At 36.2% G+C, this 22,224-nt stretch overlaps 1 protein-coding gene and 1 pseudogene across 4 annotated transcripts in view; both read left to right on the top strand.

Annotated features, from left to right (window-relative positions):
• PUS7 (pseudouridine synthase 7) overlaps positions 1-9,679 on the top strand; it is a 48,702-nt gene extending 39,023 nt beyond the window's left edge. For 2 of the 4 annotated variants that reach the window (XM_031938744.1, XM_031938746.1), the window contains 3 exons: positions 333-462; positions 935-1,026; positions 8,331-9,678. In XM_031938744.1, the coding sequence (XP_031794604.1) occupies positions 333-462; positions 935-1,026; positions 8,331-8,467 (359 nt within the window). In that variant the 3' untranslated portion in view covers positions 8,468-9,678. Of the gene's footprint in view, positions 1-332; positions 463-934; positions 1,027-8,330 lie in introns of all 4 variants that reach the window. The other 2 variants (XM_031938745.1, XM_031938747.1) reach the window with 2 other exon arrangements.
• A 547-nt stretch (positions 9,680-10,226) lies between these two features.
• Positions 10,227-18,064, top strand: LOC100924153 (annotated as a pseudogene).
• Positions 18,065-22,224: the final 4,160 nt, after the last annotated feature.

Raw genomic sequence — 22,224 nt, 5'->3', positions numbered from 1 at the left:
AGTTAGTCTGGAAACAATACCTGTATTCAAACCCCAGCTCTAACGTAGACTGACTCAGAAATCATCTATCTTAATCTGCATGTAGATGAAAAAATGTATTGTAAAAACAACAAATTCTTTATTCTTCTTGCTTTGGGGTGGTATAATTCTAGGTGTTCTCATTCTGGTAGTTTGAAGACACATTTTTATGCAATGCTAAGAATGTGTTAATGTTTACAGTCTAAGGAATGGATTTTGTCCAAAGGGGGTCCAAGGAAACATTTTTAATCCGTCTCATACTGATTTAACATGTTTTTCTACATTCCATTTGATTCTTTTCTGTTTTGCTTTAGTCAGTGAGGCTTACAAGGACATGCTAGCTGCAGATCATCTAAATATTGACAACATGAAACATAAAATCCGAGATTATTCTCTATCAGGTGCCTACCGAAAGATCATTATTCGCCCTCAGAATGTCAGCTGGTGAGTAATATTTTGGAGTGCAGTGGAATCGAATTGTGTCTTCTCTGTAATGTTGACAGTAGTTAGAAGATTTTTTCATATTTTTGTGATTTACTGTTTCTAAGTAAACCTAGAAACAAATAAACTCATTTTGAATGCCAGACATGCAAAGGAGAATTATGTATAAGGGAAGTATATGGAGCATTAAGTCTTTATCTGCTGTGAAAAACTTAAATTTGATTTAACAGTTTATAAGAAAAAGAATTCTCTTATTCCAGATTGGCTGAAACAATTCTCAGAATTCATCTAGTAGTTTTCATGTCAGGTCCCCAGTGGGTAGAAGAGGACAGAGACAAAAAGATTCCATTTGTTTTTTAATCCATTTAAAAATACTTAATGCTTGTCATTGTCAAAATCTTTAATTAGGGTAATTGGCATATCCCAAATGAGACTTTGTTTTCAAATTAATTCCTATGTGTATATATTTTTAAAGGGAGGTTGTTTCGTATGATGATCCTAGAATTCCACTTTTTAACACGGATTTGGACAACCTAGAAGGAAAACCACCACCTGTGTTTGCTGCTGGTAAGTGGGGTTACCTCCACCTTTAAATAGTGAGCATTTTGATAATAATTGCTATGTTATTGTTGCCATAAATTATGACATCAGCTTCATGTCTGAATAGAAATTAGTGGTTCAGTTAGCTGAAAGTACAACTTATCTTGTCCCACTGGAGCTCCCTGGGGCTAAATGGTGAGGCTGACCTTGAGTAGGACAAGGGCTGAAAGTGGTGTTCCTGTAACTAAAATCACCCTGAAGGTAGTAGAACAGAGTGTCTGTTGAGTCAGCAGAAAAGACAGGGGATCTGTGATTGGAACTACGTAGGGATGTAGAGAAGGAGAGAACATCTGTTCTGAATGATGCCTAAAATCCATTGGGAATAGAGTGTAACAGAGAAGAGAAAATATGTATTCAGACTGGCTTCTTCTCTTTGATAGTGTTCTAGGAGGAATCTTCCCCTTTCCTTCCCTTCTCCCTCCCATCTCACTCCCCATGAAAAATTCCTTTATATTGCCTGGGATTTTTCCAATTATAAATTATTTCATCACAAAATTACTCTTTTTCTGTTTCCTCATGATAAGAAGCCACCTGGTGTTCTTGAAGCCTTAGGTACATTCTACTAAGTGGCTTATCACAGTAGCTGGTAATGAACTGTTGGCAGAAAATGAAAAAGACAAAATGCCCCTCAGTTCTTCTATTTAGACTGTTTTCTTTTGTGCAATGATGGTGACTGATGTCACATAAAAGGAGCAAAAGGATGATATGAAAAACACAGTTTTTCTTAGACCATTTATAAACATTAATTTAATTGTTGGTATGCTGAATGTTAGAAGTTGCTAGGTGGCACAGTGGATAGAACACCAGGCTGAGAGTCTGGAAAGCTCATCTTCCTGAGTTCAAATCTGGTCTCACACACTTAGTGGCTATGTGATTCTGGACAAACCTCTGTTTGCCTAAGTTTCTTCATCCGTAAAAGTGAACTGGAGAAAGAAATGGCAAACCATCTAGCATCTTTGCCAAGAAAACCCCAAATGGAATCATGAAGAGCCAGACACAACTGAAATGACCAAATAACAGCAAAACTCTAAATGCGAAAGCCTTGTCCAGAGATCAACAAATATATAAAACTAAAGAGAGTGAACCATTTTATTACAGAGATTCTTATTATAAATTAGAGTATATAAGGACAATAAACACATAAGCAACAAGCAAATAAAGAAGGTAGAACTGAATGCCAAAATGGCTCACAGACTATCTTTAGGGAAGACCTAAAACTAGAATGATGGCCATGTGAGTAGAAAAAATGAGTGCACAGGAGCAATTCTGCCTTTACAAGATTTGGTGACTGGTTATTTGGGAAGTGAGGGAGAAGGAAGAGTCAAATAGACTTCAGGATTATGAATCTGGGTAACCAAAAAAATGATGTGATATTCTTAGTAGAAATAGTTAAGTTTGGAAGGTCATGATGGGGTAGAAATAGTGAATGCTAGGTTAGAGCATGGTAGATTTGAAAAATTTATAAGGCATCCAGGGCATCATGGTGTAATAGATAGAGTGCTGAATTCAATTCAGGAAGGTCTGAGTTAAACTCCTGCCTCAGACATTTATCAGTTAGTTGTATGACTGGCCAAATCACTTAACTTTTCTTGGGTTCACTTCCTAATTGATAGAAAGTGTAGGAGTTGGACTAGATTGCCTCTGTGGTCCCTTAAAATTATAAATCTATGATCTCACGTCCATTAGATAGTTGGTAATTTGGGACTGAAGTTCAGGAGAGAGAGTATACCTTAGTGCATAGATTTGGGAGCTTTCTGCATAAGGATGATGACATAGGAGTTTATGCTATCCCCAGAGGACATAATATAGAGGAGAACCAAGGGGACATCAACACTTAGCGAGGATGAATTGCCAAATGAGACTGTGAAGGGGTGGTCAGATATGGAGAACTAGAGTAGATTGTTGTCAGGAAAGCCAAGGGACAAATGAGTGAGTGACATTCAGAAGTTGTAGAGGAGTCAGGAAGAATGAGAACTAAGAATTTCACAGTTAAATGAAATTAAAACAATTTAAAGGTATCTCTATTCCTGTCAGATTAAAAAGATGATTGATGCAAAAACCAATACGAAAAGGAAACATGCATGTTGATTCAGGCAAATAGCAAGTATTTGTTAAGCTCTTACTATGGGCCCAGACACTATGGTGCCTGCCCTCAAGGCCAAGCATTCCAGGCATGGGACATCATGACCAGTACAAAAGCCGAGATGGAGGAAATGAGGTATCATGAATAAAGAACAGAAGTGAGGCTAGATTGGCTGGATTACAGAGAGACTGGAAAGATAAGTTGGCAGGGTTGTGAAGGGATTTAAAGGCTATAATGAGAAGGTTCTATTTGATTCCAAAGGCAATAAGAAATCATATTGTTTATTGAGTAGGGGGAAATAACATGGTCAGATCTTTGCTTAAGGAAAATCACATGGATAGTTGTGTGGGCGGCTAGATTTGAGCCAGGGAAACCAAATAGATGTCTACCGCAAAAGTCTAGGTAAGAGGTGATTTTGGCAGCTTGTTAATAAAGGGAACAGGATTATGTGTGGAGGTAGATATGATTCTAATTAGCAACTGATTGGCTATGTGGGGTAAAGGGAAAGGATGATAACACCAAAATTAAAAACCTGGGATACCTTCAGAAGAAATAGAGAAGTTTGGGAGAGGAATAAGTTCAGGGAGAAAGAGAGTGGATTTTATTTTAGACGTGTTGAATTGTCCTTGGGACACCAATTTGAAATGTCTAATAGACATTTGCTGATGTGGGACTTAGGTTCAGGGGTGAGAATATATAGATATAGATCTCACTATTAGATATAGTCCACTTTTCCCTAAAGAAAAACTCTAACATTTCTTTGTCTGACCCTAAGTTCCTCTCATTCCATCTCTTGCTATGTCTCTCACTCATTCCGAACTCAGTCTTTGTCCTCATTGAGACCTTCAATCCCAAATCTTCTCCTTAATTTCTTCTCAAGCCTTTACCACTGCCCTGACTTTCCTTTCCTCTTTCTCTAATCTTGAAGTGATATTGGCCAATTCAACTCAACATTATACTCCACACATCAAATCTAAGAGTTATTAGTGTAGGAAAGTAATCAAGCTTGTGTGTAAACTGATGAGCTCACTGAGAAAAAGTGTAAAGAACGTACAGGAAACCTAGAATAGGACTTTAGCATCTCCACAGTTAAAGCATGTAATCATGATATTGAGGAAGACTGAGAAAGAATGGTTTGGAGAGCATGTCAGAAAAGCTCAAGAAGAAAGGATGGTCTTCATTGTCACATGTAGCAGAAAGGCCTAGAGGAATGAGGGCTAAAAAAAAGAACACTAGATTTTAGCATTAAGGGATTATTTAGGGCTTTGGAAGGGATCACTTATAGCTTCAGAGTGAACAGTGAGGTCAGAAGCCAGACTATAAATGGTTAAAGAGTGAGTGATAGCAGAAGGAGTGGATCTTATGAGTATAACCATGTCTTTCTGATAGTTTGACTGAACAAGGGAGAAAAGATATAGGACAGTAGCTTAGGACATCATTGTGACTAATGGAAGTTTTTTAAGGATTGGAAAGATGAGCATATTTGACAATAGTTGATAAGGAAAAACTGAAGATTAAAGGGAGAAAAGGGAATTATTGAGATTGAAGTTCTGTGGAGAAAACAGAAGATGAGATCAGAATTGAGGAGTCATTTCATACTTAGAAGAGATGAAAGAAGGGTCCAGCCATTTTTGAAAGCAATTTGGAATTGTACAAGATATGATATTTATCTACCCTTTGATTTAGCAGTATAAGTACTAGATTCATATTTAGGGAAATTGACAGGAAGAAAATATGTTTTTATATTAAAAACAACTAATAATGGAACTACTTGTAATAACAAAAGGTTGGAAACTGTATCTAGTGAATAGAAAAGGACTGATCAATTAATCATGTATGACTTAAGTTGACCTCTAATGGCCTGATGTGTTTGAATTCTGCCTCAGGTGCTCACTCCCTACCCCTGAGACTCTAGGCTTATTATCTATCTTTTCTTGATCTTTTTCTTCAATTTTTGTGGTAAAGGGCGATAATCATGGGACCTGCCAGCTAGAGTGGTTGTGAGGATTAGATGAGATAACATATAAAATACTCTACAAATTTGAAAACACTTTGTAAGCTACATTATCATTATAACTATAAGGAACAGAGGAAGAATTCAAAGAAATATAAGAAGGCTTGATTTAAATTATGTAAACTGAAAGAAGCCAAATCAAAAAGACCAACAAATTATATATTTATTCGATCTGGACCTGATTTCATCTACATCAGAACTTCTGTTGAAGAAACTCTCTCTCTGCAGATACAGATCACTAGTTATTTTGCCTATTCAAAGTGCTGATGACCTGAGGATCATCAGTTAGGTGACTTGCCCAGGTTCATTCAGTCCATACCTGTCAAAATTGGGACTTACACCCACGTCTTCCTATTTCTGAGGCAACTCTACTCTATTACTTGCCTCCTTATATACTTAATATGCTTGTTACAGCTTTGTAAATGAAGACTGCATTAAACAGTAATAATAATAATAATAATAATAACCAAATCCAGCAGACGGCCTTGGTAATAACACTTAATTTAAAGTACTCTCCTTTATTTCTTTTAACAAAAAGCAGTCTGAAAAAGTGTTAATAGGGCTGTTTGTGCCCCTGTGGCAGTCACACTTGGTAACTCAAGACAAGTCATATTACATATTGGGACATAATTTCCTATTCATATACTTTAGGAGTCGAACCAGATGAATTTCACAGAATCACAGCATTTTAAAATGGGAAAGAACCTCACTGGCCATCTAGTCAAATTTGTCTCCAAACAGATTCCCTATGGCATGTCCCAGACAAATGATTATCCTACAACAAGAATACCAGACATGGCACTATCCCCTCAATCCCCATCTCCCCCCAAGGTCACCCTTCCCCACCCAAGTCAGCTCATCTCTCTTTTTGTAAAGCTCTTTGTGAGTATTCTTTATCCAAATGATTGATTAAAAAATGTAAAACCGTAAAAAATGTAAAAGCCAAGCACAGATTCCAAGGGTACTTCACTAGAGTTCTCCTGTCATGAATATTCTGTGAGTCTGGCCATTTGTCCAATGCAGACTCCCTCTCTTAGATCCTTTGCAACTCTCAATCAAGGAGGTTTTCTCAAGTTCTTTTCCTCTTCCCAATATTCCCTTTTTAGCTTTCTATGTTGGTGGCTTTAAATTTTTAATTTTAGGTTTCTGCTTTACACCTTCTCTGCCTACAATCTGGCTGTGCTAGATAGAGAATGTCTCCATTAGAACCCCTGTTCATAAGAAACTTTAACATTTGCAAAGCACTTTTCCCCCAACAGTGACATAATGACATAGCATTGTTATCCTTATTTTATAGATGGGGAGACAGACGCTCAGGGAAGCCAATTAATTTGACTTCAGTCATGCATTATCAGAGCCAGGACTTGAATGCAGGTCTTTTCACTCCTAGGTCCCTGGCTGTTCCCACTTTCTTAAACTGTCTCTCAGTGTCATGGTTACCTTCTTAAAATGGTGCCTCTCCTTTCACATGCCAAGTTTGTGCATCCCCCTAATTTTCTCATGTAGCAGAAAACTGACTGTGAAATGATCAAGATATCTACTGCATTTGCCAAACTATACAGTAGTTTCTTTTCTGCACTTTTCTACCTCAATCTCATAATTCTGGCTAGACATCAGCAATTGAAACATAGAATTGAATTAGTGGTATTTTCTAGGTTTGTAGGATTTTTTTTTCCTACACTAAATGGCAAATCCCACTTCAAATGAGTGATTCTCAGGTCAAATTACACATCATACAAGGGAGGGAAGAGGACAATGAATTTATGTGCATAACTTGTGCTATATATTCAAATAAGATTTCCCAAAGGATATTATTCTTTACAGGTAAACGAGGCCTCAGGTGGGCTGGAAATAGAGATAATGCAAATTTCAAAGTCTGAGTTGAGTTCAACTTAATGGGACGTATAAGTATTTAACAATCTGAAAGTGGCTTTCCCAAACTTCCCCTTTTATATGGGATGAATCCATTTTCTGAGGTGTGCTGACCAGTTGTATTTGCTTCCCCAGGAAGTCTAAAGCAGTGGAGTGGAAGTAAAGTATTATTTGTTATCATCACTGCTAGATCTGTAGTTTGGAATCTTTGAACACTGGTGTGGTTAGAGGCTAGGAACAGTTTCCAGAATTGTACTTGCCGATGATTGAAATGCTTGCTGCTTCTGCTACTAAACAAAAAGATGCAAAAGCATTTTATCTGTGATGGAGTCATTTGGGCCTAGGTGTACACTTATCTAGATGAAATCATCACTTTGAAAATAGGGGCTTTTTTTCTGGTGGTTTAGAAACACAAAGCAAAAAAAAAAAAAAAAAAAAATGGTAATGAGTGCCAAGTTTGTGGAATAATAAGCGGCTGATGTGAGTGTGAATATTACTGAGAAGTTCTTTCTCCATATTTATGCTGCTTAGCCATTAGCTCATAATAGGCCATCATGGCAAAACAAAGAACAAAGTTGTTATAGTTTGTTTGTGGTCTGGATTTCTCATTTAACTCATAACACTCTTGAGTTAGAATTTATAAAGCATTCTTTAAATATGGTCAACAGTTTCACATTCTCTTGAGGCCTTTTGTTTAGCACTTTGTATGTCAGTGTGACTTGTATCTGTGAGTTGGACCAGTAGCTACTTATTAGGAATCAACACCCTGTGAGAAAGGAATTAAGAGTAACATAGGACAAATAAGTGATATTGGAGATAAAATTGTATTTACTCTAGAGAGCACAAATGTTGGTGGGAGGCCAGGAGCAGTTTTCATAACTAGATCTCCATTCCTTCTCAGAATTGACTTTCCTCAAACTTCTTCCCTTTTGAATTGATTTGTTTTTTATTATGCCCCAATTAAAAGAAAAACCATGTTATTTCATTTGGAGACCACCCTCATACTCTCTTGTTTTCTATTTACTCCTTGTCCTTCTGATATTCTAAGGTGCCAAGAAAGTTCAGAGGTAGAATTACCATAGATACTCACTGAGAGCATACATTACAGATCACTCCTCCAAGCTTCTCTCTCATATAGAAGCACCAGAGGGCTGCCCCAGTACAGTAAGACTTTCTGATGGTTGGAAAGGTAGAGCATTGCCATCATTTTTTGTTTATCTGTGTCTAGAGATTATATGATCCTCCAGCTCATTTGCAGCTGCTTTTATTTTCCTGACTCTTCTCTTCTTTCTTGGATGACAGAAGGTAAATACAGGGCCCTGAAGATGGATTTCTCACTCCCTCCTTCAACATATGCAACAATGGCCATTCGAGAAGTACTAAAAATGGATACAAGTATCAAGAACCAAACACAGCTGAATACTACTTGGCTCCGCTGATGCTCTCCCTGAAGATACAAGTATGGAGGAAAGTGTCAGCATCCTGCCTGGTTCACTGTTCTTTGTGTTCTGTTAGTACAAACTCCATGTGGATAATTTGTAGTAAAAGTCTGTTTGTATTTTTTTTCAAGTTTTTATTAGCTTAAATCAATAATTTGCAATATTGTACAAATGTGCAAATCTGGAGAACCTAACTAAAGTTTAAAACAAAAAATTGGTTGGTTTATTTTAACACATACACACTCATACTGACATGCAGAGGCAAGAGGGGAATAATCGAATCCACAAACATTTATTAAGTGTTTCCTGTATTATAGTTATTGCACCTAAGCATTAGAAATACAAAGAAAGGCAAAAATGTAAAGTCCCTGGTCTCAAACAATTTACCTGATAATGAGGGAGACAGCACATAAATAAGTAGTAAATATGTACATGTTTAATAATATTATACAATACAGTGCATACTATAATAAGTACATATAAAGTAGAAAGGAGGCTTTGGGGAGGCAGATTTAAGTGACTGCCTCCTGAATCTTGAAAAAAACCAAAAATGAGGAAGATGGAAGCATTACAGCAATGGAGGTTAGAGGTGTATGTGTAGGGGGGAGGAATCACTGTTGTAATGAAGAATAGTAAATAGAGTGCTAGTCTTAGAATCGAGAAAACTTCTTGCTTTTCTTTCAGAGGCCTTCATAGTTAGGTGCCATCCCCACCTTTCAGGTCTTCCCCAAAATCATCCTCCTGCACCCCCAAATACTCTGCAATCCAGTAACACTGGCCTTGCTGCTCCATGCACAAAACCCTTCATCTTCTGACTCTGGATGTTTTCACCAACTGTCCCCATACCTGTACTGTTCTCAGTCCTCATCCCCATCCTCCTCCTGGCTTCTTTTAAGTCTAACTAAAATCCTACCTTCTACAGGAAGCCTTTCCTGATCCCCCTGAACTCTCATGCCTTAGCTGTTAATTAGCTCTAATTTGCTATATATATTTGTTCATACATGATTAATTGTATGTTATGTTGCCTATTAGACTGTGAGCTCCCTGAGAGACAATAGGAATTGTCTTTGTTTTTCTTGAACCTTTAGCATAGTGGCTGGCAAAAAGTAGGCATTTAATGTTTATGGGCAGGGGCTGCTGGGTGTTGTAATAGATAGAGAGCACCAGCCCTGAAGTCAGGAGGATCCAAGTTCAGATCTGGCCTCAGACACTTAACACTTCCTAGCTATATGACCCTGGGCAAGTCACTTAACCCCAATTGCCTCAGCAAAAAAAAACCCAAAACAATGTTTATTGGCTGGCTTGACTAAAACCATAGTTTCTGGCCCCACCTTGGCTGTGTTACTCAGAGCCAGCTCTATAACCTCTCAGCACTCTCTGACAATTCTCTGAGATTATCATTTTAGAACACTTGCTATTGGTAGGTAGAACTCGAGTTCCTTAAATTACTAATCTGGGTGAGACAAAAAGGTAAAATGGCAGTTGTATTTGCTTTCAGCAAGAAAAATGGTTTTGGATTAAGATAGAGATTTTAGGGGTTTAATATTTCTTTAAAGAGACAGCAAGGATTTTTATTATTAATAGGAATTGAAAGCGACATTGTAAGTACCAGAAGCAGTAAAGTTAAGAGCTATGTAGACTGTTATTAATGACAGCTATACAGAGGTAGTGTACGTGAAGAATGACTCTCAAGTCCCTCTTCCCCTGTAATTCAAGAGCTTTGACACATAAATATAAATTCACTTGCACTTAAGTCAACATGAATGACCCTTGGGTGGTCATAAGTACAGCAATGATTCCATTATCTAAAATCACCTATTTATCAAAAGCAAGGTAAGAGTCAAAAGTAGAATAAAACATTTTCAATATAAAGGGCTTTTGTATCACTCCATATTTGTACGAAAGCTTTTATATCAGTGCAGGACTTATTAAGCTTTTTCCACTTGTGACCCTTTTCCTCTCAAATTTTTGTATGACCCCTGGGTATATAGGTTTATAAAATAGGAATACAAATCAAACATTTACCAATAATAAATCATAATTTCATGATCCCAACGTTCAGTTATAAGATCCCATATAGGATTGTGAACCAAGGTTTAAGAAGCTGGGTATTAGAAAATTCTGCTGTAATAGGGCTTTTTTAACATGATGTAAATGGACAACTGTTTTTATCAGTTTAAGGTATAGTTTTTATTATACATATTTTTATGTTGAGGATTCTTTCCATAAATACAAGTCCTTCAGAAAGATAAAGGAGGGAAAGGTAGCTAGAAATACCAAGAGTTCATACCAATGGTTTTATTCCTTGTCACCAGCAATTTTGGTGTTGCTCTTGCTGGCAATGGAAAACACATTTTCTAAAGTGAAAAGGCATGAAAGAATAAATTGGCCATTCTAACATCAGTTGCTTTTGTGATCCAGTTTCAGTTTTCTGTCATTTCTAAAATTAAACAAATGGGTCAGTGCCTGTTTCTTTTTTGGTTGTGTTAATGAGCCATGTGATTAACTGAAATGGAGTGTGGATGAGGATTTTGTGTCCTGTGTAATGGCAGGGAGATGGGCTCTATGATTTTATATTTGTTAAAGTAAATTGAAGGTCCCTTTTGACACCCCACCACCTCCTCAATAGTGAGCTCATGATGAGAAGTCAGTGAAGCAAAAAAATTTACTGTTGAACTTGAAAACTCTGTTGACCTGAACAGTTCAGTTTGCTCTTAGCAGTGATAATAGGTTTTCTTCCTTTCTTTGGACTTATTAATCAAATATTTATCTATTCTTTTCAAGTTCATAATAATAGTAAAAGCTAACAATTGTATAGCGACTACTATGTATCAGACACTGCGTGCTTTGCAATTATTATCATTTGTCCCTCACTACAACCCTGGAAGGCAAATGTTGCTATTATCCCCATATTACACGTGAGAAAACTGAGGCAAACAGAAGTTATGGGACTTACCCAGAGTCGCACAGCTAAGAAGTATCTGAGGTCCCATTTGAACTTCTCTTCCTGACTCCGGACCTAACTCTTATATGCTGTACCACCTAGCTGCTCATATGCCCCACTTATCACAGGTTACAAAGTATTTTTCTCAAAATCACTCTGCAGTAGAGCTACTGAAAGTATACCCATTTTATAAATGGGGAATTAAAGCTCAGAAGAATTAAGCAACAACCATAGTCACAGCTAAGAAGTGATAAAGTCAGGTCTCATTCCCTAGCTAGTTCACCTTCTGACTCTGGGCCCATTGCTCATTACACTGTATTTTTGCTTTGGTTCTCTTAGCTGTATCAGGTAAAAGAAGTTAAATATTTTTTATCTTTGTAAAATCCATCAAAAATATTCATGTAAGTCTAAATTTATAGAGAAGGAACTTAAAAATCTTAAGCATTCTTAACAGTTTCCGATTCCAGAGACAGCCTTTTATCTACTTACTACAACAGAGCTTCTTAAATTTTTCCAGTTGCAACCCCTTTTCACCCGAGAATTCTTATGTGACTCTAGGGGTATTACTATATAAAGTAAGTATACAAATCAAACACTTAATGTTCAGTAAATCATAATTTCACAACCCCCACACTTATGTGACCCCATATGGGGTGATGGGGGGATGATATTCACAGTTTAAAAAGCTTTATACTACAACATACTGTGTGTTTATAACTGGAACTCACACAGATGGTTTCAGGACACAAATTTGAAGGTGTTCTTGTAAGTTATCTTATTTTCAGCTATCATAATACTCCTAAAAGAGTCATAAAATCTTTTTTAATGATTTGTGTGGTTTGTCCTACCTTCTTTGTTTCCTGTCTTACTTTCATCTTCCTCTCTTTGTTTTGTCTAAGTAGGCAAACAAATCTTTAGACTCACGGGCTAGGCAACCTGGAGAAGAGGTTAAAGCTCAACAGCTAATCTTGACGAAATCATGTGTAAACTAGCTTATACAACATCCACAATGCAACAGTCCAGAGTGAGAACCCAAGCCAGGACTTGATTTCCATGGCAAGCCAGGCGTCTTGTGAGGGGTAGGAATGTCATCAGTTGAGAAGCAGAGCTGAATAGGGCGGAGATCATTACAGAGCAGTAATGACTGGGAAAGGCAAAAGGCATTTCGTTCACGTGGGGCTGTTTGCTTTCTTTGCTTGGAAGAGCTCCAGCTACAACCAGTTAGCACTGCTTTCACACAAACGGTGACTGTGTGGAGAACAATACCCCCACTTTCTTCTCAGACTGACATCCACCCACCCCTGTTCTTTCTAGACTGGGCTAATCAGTTTTCTACATTCTTACTATTCACAAAGACCATTTTCAACATGTAAAATCACTCCCCTGCCCCATTCAGACCTGAACACATGAGCCATCTAATTTTCACTACAGTAAAGTTTTTGTTTAAATGACATTGTTCACCTTGCTTAATCAACTCACCTGCTTTATTAACTTTATGAATAAGTTTACTATGTGTGTGTTTTTTTTTAAGTTCAAAACAAAAGCATTTACTGGGACAACTTAAGAATGATAGTAATAAGGTCCAGAGTTCACTTTCCCACAATTATACACATTATTAGTGGCAAGAATGGGTACATACATAGAATACCCTGGTTTTGAGGCAACAAGCCAACTCATTTCTCTAAGACTGGAAGTTCCCCATGTTCCCTCTTATTTGCTGATATTCTTGAGCTGTTTTGGCCTAGTTGCAGCAATGTCTCCCAGATAGATTCCTCATCTGATCTCCCTAAGCTTACTTCTCTTGCAACTTGACTCCTCCCAACTGTCACAACTGATCTGTTGAAACCGTAGTTCATTCTCTCCTTTGTTACCAGAAGTCACACTAAAAGCCTAGTGAGTGCCTCTATTACTCCAAAGCTGACAAGCTTGCAAAAGCTTTTTTTACTGTGTATTTTTCTAATGTTATTGTGATAAAAGTATTACCAGAGGATTGGCTGCCAGATGCTTTATTTTCCTGTCCACAGAAACTTATAAATATTGTCTGCTAAGGTAGTGAGAAGTGATGACCTGTACTGATCAAGGGAGTACTCCCACCAGTTAAAGAGCATATTCTCTAAATACAAAATACTGTGATATTGAATGATATTTTCCCAATCCTGTGCTACATAATAGAAAGAGCTCTAGAATTGAATGCAAGAAACCCAGATCCAACTTATGATTGTTATGTTAATTGTGACTATCCATGCACGTTTCCTTAATCTCATTGAACTTCAGTTTCCTCATCTTTAAAATGGAGTTAATACTTGAACTATAGAATCAGAATCTCAGAATAGAAAGAAACCTTAAATAGTGTCTACTCCAACTCATGCCCATGCAAGAATTTCTTCTAAAATATCTTTGATAACAGTGTTCATCTAGTCATCTACTTTGAATATCTCTAATGAGGGCATGTACTCTCTCTTGTGGTGCTTTCCACATTTGGACAGTTCTAATTGTTTGGAATTTTCTTACAAGAAACCTAAACATGACTTTTGACAAAGTCACAGAATTTTTGTGAGGAAAGCATTTTGCAGATTTTTAAATATCATTATAAGTTGCCAGGAAGGATCAAAAGATTTAAGGTAAAGGTATATTTTTTTAAAAAAATTTTCTCAGTATTTTTTTAATTAAAGATTTTTATTTTCAAAATATATACATGGATAATTTTTTATATTCCCTCCTACAAAGCCCTGTGTTCCAATTTTTTCCCTCCCTTCCTCTCACCCTCATCCCTAGTAGGCAAGTGCTTCAATATATGTTAAACATGTGAAGTTCCTCTATACATATTTCCATCAATATTGTGCTTCACAATGAAAATCAGATCAAAAAGGGAAAAAAATAAGAGAAAATAAAATACAAGCAAGCAACAACAAAAAACATAGTGAAAATGCTATGTTATGGTTCACACTCAGTTCCCATAGTCCTCTCCAGGTGGAGACATGAATGTTATAGAATATTATTATTCTGTAAGAAATGACCAGCAGGATGATTTCAGAAAGGCCTGGAAAGACTTACATGAACTGATGCTGAGTGAAATGAGCAGAACCAGGAGATCATTATACATGGCAACAAGAAGACTATACGATGATCAATTCTGATGGACATGGCTCTCTTCAACAATGAGGTGATACAAACCAGTTCCAATTGTTCAGTGATGAAGAGAATCAGCTACACCCAGAGAGAGAACTATGGGAACTAAGTGTGGACCCCGACATAGTATTTCCACTCTTTCTGTTGTTTGCTTGCATTTTTGTTTTCCTTCTCAGATTTTTTTTCTTTCCTTCTTGATCCAATCTTTCTTGTGTAGCAAGATAACTATAAATATATATACATATATTGTATTTAACATATACTTTAACATATTTAACATGTATGGGAGTACCCGCCATCTAGTGGAGGGGGTGGGGGGAAAGGGGAAAATTTGGAACAGAAGGTTTTGCAAGGGTCAGTTTTGAAAAATTACCCATGCATATGTTTTGTAAATAAAAAGCTATAATAATAAAAAACATTCGTATACCATAACTTATTCAGCCATTCTCCAATTGATGGGCATTCACTCAGTTTCCAGTTTTTTGCCACTACTAAAAGGACTGCCACAAACATTTTTGCACATGTAGGTTCCTTTCCCTCTGTTAAGATATATTTTAAAAATTGCTTTCTAGAGCACACTAAAAGTTTTCAATTTCCCCTCCTCCCAACAATTTTTAGATTTATTGTTAACTCGATTATACCAATAAAAGGGAGTGTTAGTCCAGATAAACTTACAGTGAACATGTAAATATGTAGAAAACCGCAAATATTCAAATATAATTTGTGTTTACGTGTAGCTTCATAATGCAGTAAATTAATTTTTTTGATGCATATTTACTTTCCTAAATTACTTTTGTTTAGGCAAATACTGAAATGAGCTTGTACTTCTTAAGCACAAACCAATTAAATGCATGAGGAAACTAGCCCAAAAATATACGGGAGTTCTGTTTGACTCCTTGTCATTCCTTTTTCAAGGAATTCAGTACCTAGTTCATCCTTCTTGCCCTTATATTAAGGGATGTTAGTATACAAGTTGTCCCCTTAATCACCCTCACCTCCCAGTTGATCAATTCCCAGTCCTATAACCTAATCCTCACCTCAGTCTCACACAGGACTCACTATCATTGCCAGTTATTCTGTTTTCATTATAAATAAATCTGAAAGTCCTTCCTCTGCCCATATTCTCTTATTCCATCTTTTCATATGCCTCACTCCTGCAAAACCTGACCTTCAGACCCTTCACCTCACACTGCTGTGTCTAGCCAACACTCCTGCTCTCTGGCTTCATTGTGAGTCCTTCAGAACCTTGGCTCTGTGGTTAACTAATTCAACCAAACACTGCTTATGTTATACTACACCCTAAATGCTATTAAATTATACTAAAGAAAATGGTTTAATCCACACTAGTCAATGTGGTCAAAATTAGATCTATCAACAGTATCAGTGCAAAGATCTGAAAGATATTGCACCTTCTACATCTTTCCAAAAATCTTCAGTGGTATGTTTATTAAACTTAACAAAGCTTCAATTAATCTGTCAAAATTTATGGAACCATACATTTCTTGGAATTACGCAAAGTAGAAATCTGTGAATGACTAAATTTACAAATGTAATTTTGGCAAGACCAAGAAACAGAGAATGGCCCTGAATGATGCTATCCTTATTGCAAACTGTCATGTTAAATATGGAATTATCTCCATAGAGGACTTGATCTATGAGAGTTAAACTTTTGGCAAGCATTTCAAAGCTTCCAACAACTTCCTGTAGATCTTCACATTGTTTTCTCCATGGGTGGATAGGAAAAATAAGACTGAATATTTTATGAAAGGTGGAGATACTGGTAACAGGAAAGTCCAGATCAGCAGGCTTATTAGAGGAATGAACTAAGGGTGATTATTGTGATTTTTTTTTAATCGTGTTAGTAAAAATTCCTGTGGTTTAGAAAAAGGTGAAAATGGCAACAAATATGGATCAGAAAAAAGCACATCAAAAATAAGCTATATAGACATTTTAGGCCTATATATCTTGAATGTTTAACTCGAGAATAGGTAGGCTCTCAATGTAGAAACCAGCAAATATCATACTCCCTAAAATGAAATAGATTCTAACAGATAAGAAAAGACATTACAAATGTGGGAATGACATTTGTTAAAGCAAAGATCAAAATTAGTATGAAACTAGAAGAATAAAAATGAGAAGATAAGAGTGTGCAGTTGGAATAATTCAATCCTTACTTGTTCAAACAAGTTATTGAAAATGTAAAATGAGTCATGGATGGAAGAAAGGACATAAATACAAACTGCAACAATTTCACAGTATCTTTAGATAATTATTATGATAAGAATACCAAAAGTAGCTTAGTCACCAAATACTTGCCCAACTCAGTATACAGAGAGAGAGATGGCAGTCAATGACAACACTATCTTACAAAGAAAGGTACTGGAAAGTTATGAATAGAATCACCTACTTAAACAGAGAGAAACGGAGAAGTTTAACTAGTTTAAAGAAAGCTTAGCACGAAACTCTCCTAAACAAAGTTATCTCAAAAGCATTTAAGGATGTAGATGGAAGAAGAAGATTTTTCTAACATTTTTCCTCAGTCAGAGTCAGAAGAACTTCTGAATTTGATCTTGATATCAGAGCCTCGAGTATGTTTAAAGGGAAGAGAGAAATGCAATATAAGAGAACAAAAGTGGGAAAATACAGATAGATTAGACAAGATATTCATGCCTTGGAGGCAAAACAATTGGTAGATTATTGAGAAATTGATTCACTAGGTTTATGATGTAGGGGAAGATACCAAAAACATGGGAAAATGTCTGGCCTTATTAATGTCCAAAAAAGGTAACTTAGAAAATATCAACAACTATTGATTTATATGTCAACATTTTTGTCCAAATAAAACTTTTATAAGAATCATTTACCCCACAATTAGAGCATCCTTGAGCATTTTTTTAGGGAAGAAGCACATTTTAAATTTTTTTCTTTTTTTTTTTTTTATCAACCCAATATCAACAGCCTAAAACTCAACAAATGTAAATATTTAAATAAAGAACATAAAAAAGGATTACACATAATACCATAATGTTCACTATAAAAATTTTTTTCAAATGTGTATAGTAAGCTTAACATGACAGTAATAAAACTACTGTTTACTTTTCTGAACTTTTCTGGCACCCTTCAATATATTTTTTTTCAATGTTTCATGAATAACTTTTTCTTATTTTTCTTTTTGAAAATTACTATCTCCACAGTGAAATACATGCCTTCCCTGGTAACAAGCAGAATCAAAGAAAGTAAAACCACATATTGGCAGTGTCTAATAATGTCTCATTTAACAGGAAGCATTTACAAATGAATATGAATTTACAATCTCACAACTGAATAAAAGATGCTGTGAACACAAAATCCCACTATGTTTATTGCATGTTGATTGTTTTTGAAAGGCATTTAATGTAGTAGAGCAAAATACCATTTTAAAGTGTATACATCCATGTATATATACCCACACAAGTTTCTCAACACCAGAATATTAATTTCTACAACAGAATATGAATTTACAACCACACAACTGAATAAAAAATGCTGTGAACACAAAATCCCACTATGCTTGTGTGTTGATTATTTTTGAAAAGCTTTTAATGTAATACAGCAAAATGCCATTTTAAAGGCTACATGTGTATGGATACCCATGTATATATATCCACACACAGTTTCTCAAAAGCCTTAGTGCAATTTTAAGCTGTAATGTCATCAGAAGTATAATTGCCAAAACTTATAAAAGTATTTGAAATAGTAATTTTTTTGAAATTTCAAAATATGCATTTTTTAATTCAACATAACCACTATCTTCTGCTATTCATACTATATATACATCTAGTCAATTTTTAAACTTTGAAAAGACTTCCATTAATGCTATTCAGTGACTGAAAAGAGTATATTTATAATCGTAGCTTTAAGTTCATCCAAAAAATGAGGTTTTGACTCATACACCATACTTTTGGCCTCTAAAAAAAAATCCTAGCAGCAGAGCCAAAATGGTGGAGTGAAGGTAGGAATTTTCCTGGCTTTCCCCCAGACCCCTCCAAATATTTTAAAATAATAACTCTAAATAAATTTTGGAATGTTAGAACCCACCAAAAGATGGAGTGGAACAATTTTCCAGACAAAGCCAGCTTGGAAGGTTAGCAGGAGGGTTCTTTTGCATCAGGTGGGTCTGGAGTGCAATCATGGACCTAGGTCCTGGAAGCCAGGAAATGGAAGCAAACACCAGATCTTCACCCGTAGAAGTCAAGTACAACTCTGTGGGAAAGGTTTGGTGTACTAGGGTGTGAGGGGAGCCCCAGACCAGGATCAGGCTTTGGGAGCCACTGCAGTACCAGTGGCAGCAGCTACAGCAATCAGAGCAACTTCTGGAGATCTCAGCCCACAGATAGAGGAGAGTGGAATAGCTGGTCAGAGGGAGATTGCTGGGGCTTCTTGGATGGCTTTGTGGTAGAATTCTATTGCTTTTCCTGTGCTCAGATCTGGGTAGCAGTCATGGCTTACAGTACAAGTCCCTAGAAGGATCTCTGAAAACACAACTACATAAAACTCCTGAAGGTTGGGACATTGCATTCTTCATGCTGTAAATAGAGCTCTACTTTAACAAAAAGTCAAGTAATAGTCTGGGGAAATGTAAACCAAAAGCACCCATTTTGGCCATAGAACATTATGATGGTGACAAGAAAGAACAAAATACACACTCAGAAGATGATAAAGTCAAAGCTCCTACAGAAGAAGAAGAAGAAGGAGAAGGAGGAGACAATGATAACAACGACGACAACGACTCACACCATGGAAGAGCTCAGAAAGAATTTTGAAAATCAAGAGAAGTAGAGGGGGAAATGAAAAGAGAAATGAGAGTGATACAAATACAAAAAATTAATGAGAAGAATGCCTTAAAAAGCAAAACTAGTCAAATGGGAAAGGAGGTACACAAGCTCACTAAGAAAAAATAATTACTTAAAAATTAGAATTGAGCAAATGGAAGATGTAATGGGCTGAGGCTTGAGTTGATGCACTGAAGTCCCAAGCACATGAGGCTAAATAGTAATTGGACTCTATTAATATACATGCTTGGATAAAGAATGGCCCCCGCCCACTCTCTGTGCAAGTCCTGATGTGTTGTATAGGAAATGACGATTTTGGTGGGTGGAGGCAGAGAGACAGGAAGAGAGGCTGGGAGAGATTAAGCCTGGGTTCCATGCTAGCAGCTGCTGGTCATGTGGCTTCTGGTCTAGCTAGCTTCTTGACTCAGCTGCACACATTGCTATTGCCCATTCTCTTCCACCCCCAATCTTTCTTCACTGAGAATAAAGATTGACGATTTTCCCCTAACCTGAATTCCTGATTCTGGCTGATTTTAAAATACGTGGTCTTCACAGGAAGATAATGACTTTATGAGAAATTAAAATAAAATAAAACAAATCCAAAAGAATGAAAAATATAAAACAATGTGAAATGTGTCTTTGGAAAAACAAGTGACTGAAAAATAGATCCAGGAGAGATAATTTTAAAATTATTTATCTGCTTGAAAGCCATGATCAAAAAAGAAGAGCCTGGACATCATCTTTCAAGAAATTATCAAGGAAAACTGTCCTGATATTCTAGTACCAGAGGGTAAAATAGAAATTGGAAGAATCCACTGATCATCTCCTGAAAGAGATCCCAACAAGAAAACTCCCAGGAATATCACAGTCAAATGCCAGAACTTCCAGGTCAAGAAGTAAATACTACATGCATTCAAGTATAGTAGAACCACAATCAGGATAACATAAGATTTAGCAGCTTCCACATTAAAGGACTAGAGGGTGTAGAAATTGATATTCCAGGGAACTATGGAGCTACAAATACAACCAAGCATCCCTTACCCAACAAAATTGAGTATAATCCTTCAGGGATTCAATTGAAATATTCAATGAAATAAAGGATTTTCCAGCATTTGTGATGAAAAGACCAGAGCTGAATAGAAATTTGGATTTTCTCTAATCAAATTTACCTAGGATTTATCTATTTTGTTGGTTTTTTACATAGAACCAACTCTTAGTTTTATTTATTGATTCAATAGTTTTTTTTACTTTCAATTTTATTAATCTCTCCTTTTATTTTTAGAATTTCAAGTTTAGTGTTTGACTGGGGGGGGGGTGTTTAATTTGCTCTTTTTCTAGCTTTTTTAGTTGCAAGCCTAATTCATTGATTTTCTCTTTATTTTATGCAAGTAGGCCTCTAGAGATATAAAATTTCCCCTTATTAGCACTTTGGCTGCATCCCACACATTTTGGTATGACGTCTCATTATTGTCATTTTCTTGGGTGAAATTATTAATGTGTCTATGATTCGCTGTTTTACCCAATCATTCTTTAGGATGAGATTATTTAGTTTCCAATTACTTTTCGGTATGTTTTCCCCTGGCTTTTTATTAAATGTAATTTTTATTGTATCATGATCTGAAAAGGATGCATTTACTAATTCTGTTTTTTTGAATTTGAATTTGAGGTCTTTATGTCCTAATATATGGTGAAGTTTTGTATAGGTTCCATGAACTGCTGAAAAGAAAATGTAATCCTTTCTGTCTCCATTTAGTTTTCTCCAAAGATCTACCATACCTAACTTTTCTAGTATTCTATTTACCTCTTTAACATCTTTCTTATTTATTTTATGGTTTGATTTATCTAGTCCTCAGAGGTCAAGGTTAAGATCTCCCAGTTATAGTTTTGCTGTCTATTTCTTCTTGCAGCTCTCAACTTCTCCTTTAAGAATTTAAATGCTACACCACTTGGTGCATTTATGTTTAATATTGATATTGCTTCATTATCTATGGTACCCTTTAGCAAGATATAGTGCCCTTCCTAATCTCTTTTAATTAGATAAATTTTGGCTTTTGCTTGATCTGAGGTCAGGATAGTTATCCCCGCTTTTTTGGCTTCACCTGAAGCATAGTAGATTCTGCTCCAACCTTTTACCTTTACTCTGTATGTATCACCCTGCTTCAAGTGTGTTTCCTGTAAATAACATATTGTAGGATTCTGACTTTTAATCCAGTCTGCTATCAGCTTCCACTTTATGGAGGAGTTATCCCATTCACATTTACGGTTAAGATTACTAATTCCGTATTTCCTGCCATTTTGTTAACCCCAGATTATGCTTTTTTCTTTCTTTTTCCCTTTACCCCCCACCCCAGTATTAAACTTGTGAGCATCACTTGCCTCATGTAGCTTTCCCTCTTTAGAATTGCTCCCCCCCTTAGAGTCCCTCCCCTTTCCTTAAACCTTTTCCTTACAATTTCTGTATTCCCTTTTATTTAGCTTATTCCTTCCCTTTTTGCTTTTCGCCTCCCACTTTTCAATGAGGGGGGAGAAGTTTCTCTGTAAATCGAATATGTCTAATATTTTCTCTTTGAGTCAATTCTGATGAAAGTAGGATTCAAACTATGTTCATCTCCCTCCCTTCTTTCCCTCAGATATAATAGGTTTCCTTTTCCTCTTTGTGAGATGTAGTACCTCCACTTTTCCCTTTTTCTGGTACAATTTCCTTTCCACTTCTAGCTTCTTTTTTATATTATAACAGTAAAACCAAATTATACATGTACTCTTTATGTATACTCATAACAAATATAGTTCCCAAAATTTCCTTTTACCTTTTTATGTTTCTCTTGAGTCCTATATTTGGAGGTCAAACTTTTTGTTTAATTCCGTTTTTTTCG

Source organism: Sarcophilus harrisii, chromosome 5 (genome assembly GCF_902635505.1).
Source record: "Sarcophilus harrisii chromosome 5, mSarHar1.11, whole genome shotgun sequence".
NCBI lineage: Eukaryota > Metazoa > Chordata > Mammalia > Dasyuromorphia > Dasyuridae > Sarcophilus > Sarcophilus harrisii.
This window is presented reverse-complemented; position numbering and strand designations above follow the sequence as displayed.